Source organism: Dendronephthya gigantea, unplaced genomic scaffold (assembly GCF_004324835.1).
Source record: "Dendronephthya gigantea isolate DGI-Jeju-01 unplaced genomic scaffold, DenGig_1.0 000045F, whole genome shotgun sequence".
Classification (NCBI taxonomy): Eukaryota; Metazoa; Cnidaria; class Anthozoa; order Malacalcyonacea; family Nephtheidae; genus Dendronephthya; species Dendronephthya gigantea.
The window spans coordinates 1,241,353-1,255,011 of record NW_021163055.1 but is presented as its reverse complement, the minus strand read 5'-3'; the positions used below and the strand labels follow the sequence as shown (position 1 = coordinate 1,255,011).

Here is a 13,659-nt window from a genome sequence, read left to right as displayed (position 1 = left end):
AAGCTGTCGTGGTTTGTGTCTGCCGGAACTACCTGAGAAAGATATCTCAAACGTGGTGGTCCAGTGTAGGTAGTATTCTACAATAAACTGTCGTGGTTTGTGTCTGAACTACCTGAAAAAGATATCTCAAACGTGGTGGTCTAGTGTAGGTAGTACTTTTTACAATAAGCTGTCGTGGTTTGTGTCTGAACTAACTGAAGAAGATGTCTCAAACGTGGTCCTGCTGTTGCTGGTGAGGTCAATCAAACTTCGTGTGTCGTCAGGCTTTCCGTGTCTGAAGTCATTATAAAAAAGGTTTACCCTCAAATTTTATTATAGTACAAAATGTATAGGATTATTAATAATATATCACGAGTCTCTTTTTTGAGGTTTTAAGTGTAGGGTTTTATTTATGGTAATTTTTACCATTGTTTCGTTATGTATCCAAACCGGACGTGTGTGCCTTTAGCGAGGTTCAGTTCTGACTTCTCTTGCGCTACCATTGAGAGAACGTGGACGGATCAAAAGCACTACGTCGTCCATCAGATCAAACAATGATGAGGCATGCAATAGATCTGGAGCACGTCGATGTTTACGAGAAGCCAAGCCTTCGTGTTTGAGGATACAAGGTTACATCCATTTATATCAGCCCGGTTTGAGATGGAAATAGCGAATTAAATAACTTGGGTAAGCCATGTCAAACTTATAGAGGACGTATATTCGGCTGCCTCCGGTAAATCCCGTTACGGAATCGTAAAGTACTTCGGGATTATTCTGCGTCGCCTGTGTAAATACGGGCGGACGAGTGAGTTTTCTCGTTTTATTATTTGATTGCATTTCTATAGAATTCCCTGTCAGAACGTTGGCTACAATCATTTCCCGGAAGACCGGATAATTCCCAGAATATATGTAAGCGTAATTGTCGGAGTACGAGGAATTTTGGGCAAAGTAGGAACCAATTCCCCACATACCGCGCCGTGAGTAACGCAAATCAAAACCATCTTCGCTTTGCCAGATTTTTTTCGGAGGAGTTTTGCTCGTTCCGTGAAACAGCATCTTTTCATTCAGACCCTCAACGCTCCCTAAAACAACATAAACATATCAGTTTAACGCCAGTGTATGGTTAAACAGTCAAACTTCAAAAGAAGGAATGCGACTGAATATATCGCTGTCGGAGATTTCTTTGCAGGAAGAAAAATTAATGTGGCGATCATTTTTGACAAGGAGACTGCTTCAAAAGCTGGTCTCGTCAAGCAGATATTCTTCGTCTGTCCGGAACTCTATTTATGGCTGCCTGGTTGAAAGGTCGAGAGAGTTTAATACTACAGTCTTAAGACCAATTACCACCGAGACAATTTGATGATCCAACCGGCCTTAGATAATCATGTCCTAAGGGTAAGCTTACGGATACGGATAATGCAGCAAGGAAAACAAAGAGTTCAGAATACGACTATCAACAAGCGATAAATTCCAGCCGGACCATGAACGGAAGGCATGCAGTTCTGGGCGGGAGTACTATTTTAATTATAATAAATATTAGATATTTAAGAAAAGCCATTCAAACGATTTACGTTTAAAGAGAAATTAGCATGCATGGTAACGCTTTCTCAACACGTTACTAATATACACCTTTTTTCATTTTAAATGTTTGCAAGGTTTCAGTTTTGATTTTTGTAGCAATATTCCCGTTTGTTTTAACGTTTAACTGTAATGAAAAAAGCTTAGATCGGGTCATAACACTTTGTTCTACATGCATGATGTTGGAAAGAAATGTGATACACGCCCTCTCGGTGGGAATGATGATATACAATGTTTTGGTATGGAATTTTTTTGAGCAATGGCAGTGACCTTCAACGACATGTAAGGCAATCCAAAGTCAAAGTCAACTTTTTGGTGGACAGCGTCGTGATAACGTAAGGCGTTGTCGCAGGTGAATGTGGTCAGCTGTGTGTCTTTTGGCAGGAATCAAATCTACGCCATATTGTATCTGAGATAACGTACGAAAGTGAGTGTGGTTAGTGTGTTTTTACGATGGTAATGCTGCCTTTGAACCCTTTCGAAATTCCCTTAGATCCCAATCGAAGAACAATAAGTTTCATCTTTCTCAATCTAACCTTTCGATCCCAATTCCGTCTCAAAACATTCGAATATTTGTCCTTCTCGCAATTAATAAACGGTCGACAGACTCGACAAGAATAGAATAAAGGATAAAGTTTTCAACAGTAGCAATTATTTCAAGGATAAAAGGATAAAGTTTTATTGAAATGGTAACAGTCACCGCCAAATCAATTCAATCATTTCGTATTTTGCATTATAATTATAGTAAGATTTTTACCTGAAACTTTCTCCAACAAGACAGCTTTCTGAAAGGAATATCTTATGAAGAGTTTCTTATTTTGTATTCGCTCAATGCCAATGACACAGCACTCTGGCATGGTTCGAAGAAAGGTGTTTCTGATCGTGCGATGTTCCTCGGTTTTTTGATCTAGTGTAACCAACACGATATCATGATTTTGAGGGGACCAACTCGTCGGAAAAAAACTTTCATTTTCAGCTCTGAATAGAAGGGTATATCAGTAACAAAAATTACTGTATTATACTTATATATAAATATTGGATAAATAAACACAATTCATAAGCTAACCTATTTTAAAAACAGTTATATGACTGATGGGACACCGACTGTCGATAAACTTAGGCCAAAGTTAATTTTTTTAAGAGGTCATGACGCATGATTATATAATATGCGATGCAAGTATTTCACACAAGAAATATGTAATCATGTTAGAATTCCTCAAGTACTTACTGAAGTGGTTTACCAGGTGTCCAAGACTTTCTAAGCAGCGCGGTTTTCTCTCCAGTACATACGTCAGTCATCTCAAGTTCTCTAAAATTGATATCGTACATTTTGCCTGTCTCTGGCAAGCTCATTCTGACTTTGGAATTGAACTGGGTACATGAATTATGAATATGATCCAGCAGCAATGATGTATTTAGATTCAGAGGCAACTGTTCTCCGTTTTTATCAATGTACAACCATTCTGCATCTTGCGTCGACATATCCCAAGGATCCTGGGAAAGTGAAATGGTCAATTGAAAGTCATTTGGACCAACAGGAGGAAGGAAACTGTTGTTTGTTGATTCAAGAGTTTTTAAAGGTTCTTTGATAGCTTTCTTTGTCGTTAGGTGATCCAAATTGGAGCTGGATGATGGATGGTTGCTTGCATCAGACGATGAGCCGGTTGCTGGTTTGCAATAATTGCTGACATCATCTTCTCTAGAAAAACTTTGTTTTCTTTTGAAAGGAGATTGAAAGCTTTTGCTCGTTTCATTCAGGTTTGAAGGGGTTCCATTCGACGCAGTTGAAGATTGAGTTGTTGGTTTATACACATTGCATAATGTCGAACTTTGCGTAGTTTGTTGAACTTCGACAGTTAAATTCTCTGCTTTCTCGTTTTTTGATGACATTTCTATAGACGTAGTCGAAGGTAAGTTCTCAAATATGATTTCTTGGAGCTCATCTGCGTCATGTTGCCCCAGACCCGAGTGAAGCAAGTGGTGTTCTTTATGGTCACGGGAGCAGCCAGTTTTGCAAGAGCCACCAGATACACTGGTTCGTGAGAGCCGATCAGGGTCGTAACGGTAGCCAAGGTAAAGGTCATTTTGGTAAGGCATATGGAAGGCATAAGCAGGCGGAAGTTCAAGGATGATATTTGATCCAGTTTCATTCGCTGTTGCCGGAGCACACAACTCGGACACACAGGAACAACGCTGGCATTCATTTGAGAGTTTCGTCTGCACGCTCAACATGCTCCTATCTTTAACTAGATGCGTCCATTTCTTCTTACACGATCCAATAACTGAAACTAGAATTCACCAATTTATCCTTTAAGAACTGGTCGCTCTGAATTGCTGACTCAATCAATACAAGTGCAAGTATTACCTTGTTCGCCGTATCACCACCAGATACATAATCCTCGCATATTTCTCTCGATATCGCCAATATATATACACTCAGTTTGTCGCTTGATCGTGTTTACCTTCTTTCTTACATGTACCAAGAGTTTCATACAACAGTCTTTCTACGCTTTACCCCATTCGTTTCATCGAAACTGCAGTTCAAACAAGCTTTTTATCACGCAATTAAACAAAACACGGTGACGTGTCTAGATTATGTTTGAACTGTTTCTGTCGAGCAGACAATGTCATGAACACGGAACTATGATACGCTAATCTCCGTTTGAGTAGGTTTATGACAAGGAAATGATACCAAAAAGGTCGGTTCACTGTCCACGACGTCGCACACAGAAGATAGTCGCGATATTTCAAGCACACAATGCCATGTTATATAATTATCTCGTCTCCTCTCCTGTCTTTGTGTCTATATTTCGATTTCAATATGAATAGAATTTTCTTTCAATCCGCACTCAAAGGGAAAATATGCTAGGAATGCGGAAAATATGTTATGTATGCATCAGATTTAATTTGTTAGAAAATCAAATGAAAGCAATATCGTGCTAAAATTTGAGATAAATATTGACGAATATAGATGGATAAACAATATTCCAATGCTAAGGTAACATTACAGTAGCAAGGTATAAGCATGACACAGTGTCGAGCTCTGGGGAGGTTGGTAATAATGATATGTACACATGTTCATTATCAATTTACGGTCTAATATAACGATCAGGAACCTGACTGATCCAATTTGTTCCTTGATTTTGACAGAGATTTAGTAAACATAACAAACGCATGCTTCATTAAACCCCTGTGGGATATTGCGCTGAAACGCGGCAGACTGACCTTTTACGGACTGACACTTATCCCATTTCCTGACCCTAATGATAATCACTCTTCAACTGTTATATAACAATTCTTAGACCGACGAGATTAGCAGAATATATTCAATCATTGCAGCTTATAGCCAACTGAAAGACAGCGTCTAGTATGGCAAGCTAAACTAGACCAAAGTATTCCATTATCGATAACCGAGGATCGCTGAGAAAAGATATGTGAACGATCCTTCGAGAAGAACATTCATATTGAAAAACTCAAATCGTATCTGGATATGATTTAAGACCAATATGTGACTATCGTAATTATTTGTGTAGAACCGAACGTTTTAGGATCGGCTGAAGTTCATATATATATAGATATTTTTACTATATTTAACTGATTTGCATACATAGCGGCGCTTGGACAAGAACCGCACCTGGTCGTCTAGAGACACCGGGCAGGACCTGGGGCAGTGTTTGGCAAGAATGTACGAACAACGCATAATTATACTTTACATGAAGTAACCAAAAAACGTTCGCATAAATTGCTGGCGCACTCTGATGTAAACAAAACAAATTTGTTACTTTTCAGTCCCTTTAATTTCGTCAACTGAAGAAAATTTGCGATGAAAAAACATAAAGTAACCATAAGTTATGGACCGTATGTGAGTTTTGGTTTACTTGAACATCGTACGGCGCGTTTAGAAGGATTACAAGGTATATAAATGCAGGCAATATTCCCGAGTAAAAACGGAGGACAATTCTGTCATAGATACCGTTGCTAGGACGGAAAAGACAAATCTTTTTTAGCGCAGGATTTTCGTTTGAAAATTCAAAGATACAAAAATGATCCTGTGGAGGCAAATTATAATTTCCGGCTCGTGAAACGTTGCAAGGAGGTAGATCATTTCGAGGAAACGAAACCGATTGCCCAGGTTCACCTTTCCTCTGTTTTATATTGCAAAATTGACTAATCATTTAAACGATACTTATCAAATCAACGATTGAATAGTTGAATACGGTTTATAGATTCTGCTGATGATTTGACGTGTTTTACAACAACTTAGATTTTAAACTTTTACGTGCGTGCAAAAAGCACGACAGTGGAAAGCAGCCCTAAATGATCTAAAATAGCTTTGAAACTTGTGCTTATCAAGACCTACCTCTGAAGTTTATTTGTGATGCTTTCGAGTCGCTAACATTCAATACTTTCTCGATTCAGCTCTTCTTCTTCAAGATGGCCACAGTGTAAGCTTTACTGCGATCCCTGATAGAAACGTCGTTGAAATCATTATCAATGGCGAAACCATTTTCACCTCCACCATCCAAAATTTCCAGTTTGGTAAGTCGACATTCAACCTGTGTACCTCGTGGTCGTTGCTCGCTGACGTCCCAACGTAGACACGCAGTGTATTTGCAAGTTATGGTCATTAAACAATTAATTCAAATTTATACAAATTTTTCATAGGGGGCGATGGCATGTTAGACCCAGTTTGTTACGAGGTTTTGGAAGCCGTCAGAAAAGCGTTTTAATTCAATCGAGATTACATTTCAATATTGTGATATTTTGTACAGCTTAATTCAATGCTATGTAATGTAACTTCTGATCCCATTAAATTTTGTACATATTTTTGAAGTGCACTTTCTTGCAAATTGTTTGTTTAAACTTTAAAGACATGCAATATTTTCAGGGCAGTAAAAAGATTACACGTTTGTAGAAAATTTATATATTTACCACTGTGTGCATATAAATATTGCTATTATATCACCACAATAATTGCTTTTTATACTGTAGTTATCATGTGTCAAGCTTTCTCCCATGATTTCAATCAATGGCCACTAGACACTCCTGTTTTAATAAAACATACCATGAATAATACTCTCTGTTACCCCGTGTGTAGTAAAGTTGTTTCAAGATCCACTAAAAGTTTTCACTTTACGGTACTGAACATTCAGACTAGTTCAGAGTTCTAATGCATCTTTGATCACATTGTTTTGTTCAGAATTGTGCAGATATTTATTTCCTGTTGCAACTGCAGCTGTTGGTGATCTGCCAGCATACCTGAGATATTACAAACAATTTATTAATTTTCAAAAAAAAGCAAGAACTGGATTACTCACAAAAACCAGCATGCTTTGTGCTGGATACTAACCCAACTTTCTTGCCATGGTTTGTGGCTGTTTCAATGCGAGGTTTCACGTAGCTCCAGTACCCCATGTTCTTTGGTTCCTCCTGAACCCATGTTATTTCTGCATTGTTATATTTTTCAGCCTCTTTTTTCACATAGTCAAAGGGGAAAGGACACAACTACAAAAATATGAGAAAATTATACAAACTGAAGATTTAATAAAACATGAACATTATCTGCATTTAACATCAGTGAGGTTTACACAAATGAATATCACAATTCACAAGAGACTAGAATTACCTGTTCAACTGTGCTGATAGCAATGGCAGAATCCAACTTATTTTCTTCACGTGCCTGAGAATTGCCAAAGAATTTATATTGCATGGTTTGATAATAATAATTTGAACAACATTAATTCACAGGCTTCAGAATTCTTTACCTACCTTGACTAGATCATAATAAACCTTGCCAGTACAGAGAATCAGTTTTTTCACTCCCTCAGGATTCTCACTGGCTGCACCATTCTCCAAGATACATCGCTTGAATGATGTGCCTGGCGATAATATCAACAATGAGTTAGAATTGATCACAATTTATTCAGTGTAAAGGATAAAACCATCTTTAATAAGTTATTCATGCAATAGTATTTTTCAGGTTGGTTTATCATTAATTACAATGCCACCTTCACTGAAATCTTCCAAAGCAGATTTTGCAGCTGGTAAACGAAGCAAACTTTTTGGTGTGAAAATGATTAGCTGAAAAATAAATGAATCAATACACAACCTTTGCAAGTGCGATTTCAGTTTGCACAACAATTCGAAAAACTGGTTAATGCTAAACAATGTTAAATGCTTGCCGGTTTTCTGAAGTCCATCTGTGTTTGTCTTCTTAAAACATGGAAATAATTTGCTGGAGTGCTGCAGTTTACAACCTTAAAACCCACAGCACCTGGATTAGAACTAGCTTACATTATTAGGATATGAAATAAAAAGGTGCAAAACATACCTGCCAGTTTGTGTTGTAAAGTTGTTTTACTTCAAAGTCATCTCCCTCAGGCTATGATAAGAAATAAAACATTACCAAAATAATGGAGAAAATATATAAAACCACAAAACAAGAGACTCTGTTTTAAACTCACAGGAAAGGTGTCTGGGTCATCATTACTCATTTGTAGAAAACGCTCAGGACGAGCACTTGAATGTTCAGGTCCCTGAAAATAGACAGAGATAAACTGTAAACTAAAATGGACGGAAATAACTCTAGACTATGATACAACATGCAAACTTCATTTACAAAAGAATAAAAACAGCTTACCATGCCTTCAAAACCATGAGGAAGCAAGAGGACAATGTTACTTTGTCTGATCCACTTGTCCTGTCCACTGCTAATGAACTGATCTATGATGCACTGAAACATTGATTGAAGGAAATAATATTTTATATACTTTGTAGACTGGAAAAAGAAGAGCAAGCCGCAATTTATAATAAATATATAACCTGTGCTGTGTTGTTGAAATCACCAAACTGTGCTTCCCAAAGGACTAGAGAGTTTGGATTGGTCATACTGTAGCCAAGTTCAAAACCTTTGAAAATGGAAGTACATATAGCATTTGTGATTTGCATAATCATACATTGTGGAGGTGGACTTTAAAGATTTCAGTTAGCACAAACCTAACACAGCATATTCCGACAGAGAACTGTTACACACAGTATATTCAGCTTGAGTTTCAGACAATTCATTGAGAGGGATGTAGGTCTCTTTATCTCGATTTTGGTCGTGTAATACATGGTGACGATGGCTACGAGGTTGGAGGAAAAGAAAATTTAAAACATAGCATCATATGTAGTGGCCAGCATATCCTGATATATAGTCTACAGGTTGAATTACCACTATCATACCTAAATGTTCCCCGTTCAACATCCTGACCACTCAGTCTGACATGTATCCCCTCTTTCAATAATGAACCAAATGCCAGAGCCTCACCAATGGCCCAGTCAACATGCCCTTCCTCCAGCATTTTTTTACGGGCCTTTAGAATCCGTTTTAAACCTAAAAAAGCATTCATTGAGATGAAACCTGTCACAAGCATGAACTTTTACTATGCTTTTTACACCACAAACACTCACTGCATGCAGATAATATATTATTTGATTACTTCACCTGCATGAATGGTAAACTCAACACCAGGTGGTGGACTACTGAAGGCATGACCAATGCTATGTATTTCATCTGATTTAATTCCAGTTGGTGGTACTGGGGTCTTTCCTCTGTCATCTTTGAAAAAATCTGAAAAAAAGTACTGTTTCACATATAGGAGAAGGTTGCTGGATAGCAATAGATTGTTTGCATGCTTACACTACATTTGCAAAAACAATACAATGCCTGCCTGCAAAAAATATGCATGAAATTACTGGATGACCAACTTTACAAAGTAAAAGTTAACACATAGCTTGAAAATACAAAAATATCCTTCAACAACAGAACTCACCTTTCCAGGGGGAATCTAACCAGTCGGCAAACCTGATTGATTTTATCTCTTTTCCTTTCCTGAAAGATTCTTCACAAATTCTCTCATACTTGTCATGTTCAGCCTAATAAACATTAAATTGTTCCAAGAAAAGAACGTTCATTTTGACCAAACTTATCAGAAGCTAAATAAGTTTACCTCACATTCCTCTCTTGTGACAATCCCTTCATCTACTAACCGCTGTTCGTATTTGTTAACAACAGGTGTTTGCTTTTCAATTTTTTCATACATTTTAGGCTGGGTGAACATCGGGTTGTCACTTTCATTGTGACCAAAGCGTCGATAGCAAACCTTAAAAGATAAAAAATGTATCCTGACTTATAACTAAATATTTAACTGTAAAAACAGATTCCTTTTTGTCAGTCTTACCAGATCAATGACAACATCTTTACTATACGTATTTCTCCATTCTGCAGCAACTCTGCAGACATTTATAACTGCCTCTGGGTCATCAGCATTCACATGGAATATTGGGCATTGCACTACCTAGATATGAGATACACACACGTCTTTATTCCACCAGGCCGTGCCTTGTCAATAGATTCAAATGCTGTGTATTTAAGTCAGCACTAACCTTTGCAACATCAGTACAGTATGGTGAAGATCTTGCAACCCTTGGATCTGTCGTGAAACCAATCTACAACAATAACAGTATTCAGATACAACGTAAATACTAAAAGTTATTCCCCACAAGACAAAAAAAGAGAAAATTCCAACACACAACATCTCTACCTGATTATTGACAACAATATGTATTGTTCCCTTGGTCGTGTAGTTTGGTAAGTCACTCAAATGAAAGGTTTCATAAACGACACCCTGACCAGCAAATGCAGCATCACCATGAAGTAAAATACTCATCACCTGAAACAAGAATAATTTAATTGTACCAAAAACCTAGAAGAGCTACCTAGATTTCCTGAACACAAGATTTATATATTTAACATACCTTCTTTCCATCTTCATCATTTTTGTAAAATTGCTCTGCTTTTGTTTTTCCTTGTACGACTGGGTCTACAGCTGAATATTTGTCGGATGAAGAAGAATCAGAACAAATGTCAGGATTGGTTTAGCTAGAAACTTGCTCCTACTGAGCACTGCAGTATACAGTATGGATGGAAGAATAAGCATCTACTGTACATTCAATTCATATATGCCAATATTTAACAAACCTTCAAGATGCGATGGATTAGCAACAACAGCAAGTCTTATTTCTTTATTTGTCACTCTATTTATTCTCTTGTGAGACATTCCAAGATGATACTTCACATCTCCCGATCCCTAAGAGAAAAAATTTTAAGATTAAAAAGTGGCTGACAATTGCATGCATGGTTATAAGTTTGCTTGGTCTAAGTAATAATTAATGTAATTGTTCTTTGAAACAAGAAGAAAGAATTCAAAGCTGACCTCATCTGTAGGTGCAAGGTGTGGCTGAAACTGAGTGAAAATCTGTTCTAGAGGTTTGCGGCAAACGTTAGCTATAACATTTAAACGTCCTCGATGTGGCATTCCAATGACAAAACTTTCAACTCCATTCATACTTGAGACATCAATTATCTCTTTCATGGCAGGGATTAACACCTGGAAAAAATATTATTGCAGAGACTGGACAATTGTGAATAAATGCAACAAATAATTCCAAGTAAACACAAGGCAAAGAAACAAATATCACACCTCACAACCTTCAAGGCCAAATCTCTTTTCAGACGACCATTTCTTTGCAAGAAATGCTTCAAATCTGCACAGTAATAAACCAATGCAAAATTCATTAAAATCAAAATGCATTATCAAGAAATATGTTTTACAGAAAACGTTACCAACCCCTGCGACCTGACCAATCTTGCAAGCAATCGACGCTTTTCTTCCTTAGTCAGTTCAAATGCTCCTGGAGTTTCAAATCTTTTTCTAATCCAGTCACCTTCAAGAACGGTAAAATTTCGATAGTGTCTTGACAAATTCTTTAAGTGATGAAAGATAAACAACAAATCACATCTTCTATTAACTGCTTAACAACTTACACTTGTCACGACTGTAAATGTACATATATTCCAAACCAATATGGCCACAATACACTTCCTGAAAGTAAAAAAGATAATTCAAAATTATTAGTTATAATTAACCCAAAAATAACACTGACGTAAGTCTTTACAATTACCTCTAAACGCTTCTTAATATCTCGCAAACTCATTGCAAGTTCATCACCACCAATATAGGTACTGTTAGGAAGGTAGAACACTGTGTCATTGTCTTGATCACCTAGGAAACAATTTAACAAGGTAGTTAATAAAATTTTGTGGAAATCCTTTACAGTACTGTATTAAATCAAGTTATTTTTTGCAAACTATCCTTACTTATATCTTTGTAATCCTTTGTTGTGAGTTTTGCTGGGGGGTCTCCTCTTAATGTGTCTAAATGCATCAACGATATAGTTCTATTAGTTAGACCTGGCCAATGGAATTGAAAAAGAATGCTTGATACTTGTATGCCATTGTAGAACCATGAAGCAAAACAAAACAAAATAACTGTTAACATACTATACAGCCAATATCCTAATGATAATTCTGGAGGTATACTGGAATCCAGATCTGCATCCAGCATTCCCAAAGGATCAAGGTCAGCAACATTGTTACCTCTGATCTGTGGATCAAAAGAGATTGAAGCAAATACATACTAAAACATAGCTGTTAATTAATCTACTTGTTTTGTAATGTACTGTAGTATATTCTTAGTTACCTGATATGATCGAATAAGAGAATAAACAGCTAAATGTTTTTGAATCACAGTACGACTATCAGATGAAATGTTATTTGGGCTCAAAACGTCCGGTAACGAGCTATTTCTCTCTTGAGGAATTATTGAAGGTGGTGGTGTATAAGCTTCCCCGGCTTGGGCACCATTTTCAATGTTCTTAAAATATGCATTCCAGGACTAGATAGAAAAGAAAATTGGTTTTTCAAACAACTGTTTGGAGTTTTTCCTTGTTCATCAGAATTCTCAAATTACTAATAGCATTACTAATAGCAAGCTGAAAAAGCTGATTTTTTAACTTTTAAGTTGGTTATTCAGAGTAGCACCATCACAACCTACATGATTATTTACAGGCTCATGCAGTAAAACCCTATAGCAAAATCTTTCTGGTATTCTTGGAATTTCCTCTAGCAATGCCAACTAAACTTATTATTTATTCAAACATCTTTTGTATGTGAATATGTCAGCACTCAGCAGGTCATCTGTGAGGATGGAAATACTTTTTGATGTGACAACTTTTAATTCCCAGCAAGATATCATAATTGTCATCCAAATGATCCAATTTTCCCAGGTTCTTTTTAACATCACATCATAATACAATATCCAAAACTACACTGACCAAAGTCCAACCATTACTTTCCCCTGACATTTGAGTATGTCTCTGGTCATTTCAGAGAGTTATATTAGAATACGAAGTGTTTCCTTGTTATGCTTGATCTATTTTTATGATAGACTTCTCTTTCAACTGCACTTTTGTTTTGATTTTTAAAACATACCCAGACTAGCCTGAATACTTACCGAATGCACACTGTTTGGGTCCTTTCTCCAGGATTCGTACATTTCCTCAACATAATTACTGTTTGTGCCATTGGCAAACGGTTCGGCTGCCAAAGTTTTCTGTTGTCGAATGCAAAGTCTTAAAGCTCGATTACTCCATGCAGAGCGGCAAAAATATTTCGTCAGTTTATTAACTCTATACATTGTCTAGATTGCGATTGCGATCGCTGTAAAAAAGTCCTAAAATCAAGAGTGTCACTTTCCAAGTTCAAATATACAAAACTCTTTCGTAACTTTAGAATCATCAAAAGCATTTGCAAAATATCACGGTAACGATCAACTCTGAGCAGTACTGACTGTCCAGATAGTTCTTGTGAACTGATAGTTCTTTAATAAAACTCCTTTCTCCACTAGAAAGATCAGCTTTCAAGCACAGAAAACGTAAAGATTTTCAGCAAGGTTTCTTCAAATTTTTCACAGACTGTATTTTGACCCACACCAATATTCTCTGACTAAACAAGTGTAAACTTAATTTGTTACGTCAGTCAAGCAATACTTAACATCCGTCAAAATCATATCACGATATTTCTTTTCCAAAATGATTCGGTTCAAAACATCAAATTGGACATTTTTTACTCCAAATCTTTTTCTCGTAATGGAATTAAAAAAATTAGCAAAATATCTGAAGAGATTTCTCGCTTTATACATAATGCATATCGAGTCTACG

The 13,659-nt window shown here is 36.8% G+C and overlaps 3 protein-coding genes across 4 annotated transcripts; 1 reads left to right on the top strand and 2 right to left on the bottom strand.

Moving 5' to 3' along the window:
- Nucleotides 1-305: 305 nt before the first annotated feature.
- Nucleotides 306-6,079, bottom strand: LOC114527668 (protein mono-ADP-ribosyltransferase PARP12-like). 2 transcript variants are annotated; one of them, XM_028549376.1, is made up of 5 exons: nt 5,918-6,079; nt 3,923-4,360; nt 2,786-3,845; nt 2,315-2,535; nt 306-1,061 (listed from the first exon to the last, which is right to left on the bottom strand). In XM_028549376.1, exons 3-5 carry the CDS (start codon nt 3,787-3,789, stop codon nt 625-627), a joined length of 1,662 nt encoding a protein of 553 aa, XP_028405177.1. In that variant the 5' UTR covers nt 3,790-3,845; nt 3,923-4,360; nt 5,918-6,079; the 3' UTR covers nt 306-624. The 2 variants fall into 2 exon arrangements, with proteins under 2 accessions (XP_028405177.1, XP_028405175.1); XM_028549374.1 differs by lacking the exon at nt 5,918-6,079 and having other exon boundaries at nt 2,786-4,305.
- On the top strand, nt 4,422-6,315 carry LOC114527669 (UPF0728 protein v1g117062-like). The gene is made up of 3 exons (XM_028549377.1): nt 4,422-5,471; nt 5,977-6,096; nt 6,223-6,315. Exons 1-3 carry the CDS (start codon nt 5,381-5,383, stop codon nt 6,285-6,287), a joined length of 276 nt encoding a protein of 91 aa, XP_028405178.1. The 5' UTR covers nt 4,422-5,380; the 3' UTR covers nt 6,288-6,315.
- Nucleotides 6,316-6,639: 324 nt separating this feature from the next.
- On the bottom strand, nt 6,640-13,463 carry LOC114527667 (2-oxoglutarate dehydrogenase-like, mitochondrial). Its single transcript, XM_028549373.1, has 29 exons — nt 12,954-13,463; nt 12,141-12,335; nt 11,942-12,044; nt 11,759-11,815; nt 11,563-11,663; nt 11,426-11,483; nt 11,229-11,325; nt 11,082-11,145; nt 10,815-10,988; nt 10,580-10,688; nt 10,357-10,427; nt 10,143-10,271; nt 9,985-10,047; nt 9,780-9,896; nt 9,549-9,701; nt 9,372-9,474; nt 9,044-9,169; nt 8,782-8,932; nt 8,554-8,681; nt 8,380-8,465; nt 8,198-8,290; nt 8,022-8,093; nt 7,889-7,939; nt 7,740-7,814; nt 7,566-7,638; nt 7,327-7,436; nt 7,184-7,237; nt 6,908-7,062; nt 6,640-6,816 (listed from the first exon to the last, which is right to left on the bottom strand). The coding sequence occupies exons 1-29, from the start codon at nt 13,134-13,136 to the stop codon at nt 6,717-6,719; spliced, it is 3,051 nt and encodes a 1,016-aa protein (XP_028405174.1). The 5' UTR covers nt 13,137-13,463; the 3' UTR covers nt 6,640-6,716.
- Between the last annotated feature and the right edge of the window lie 196 nt (nt 13,464-13,659).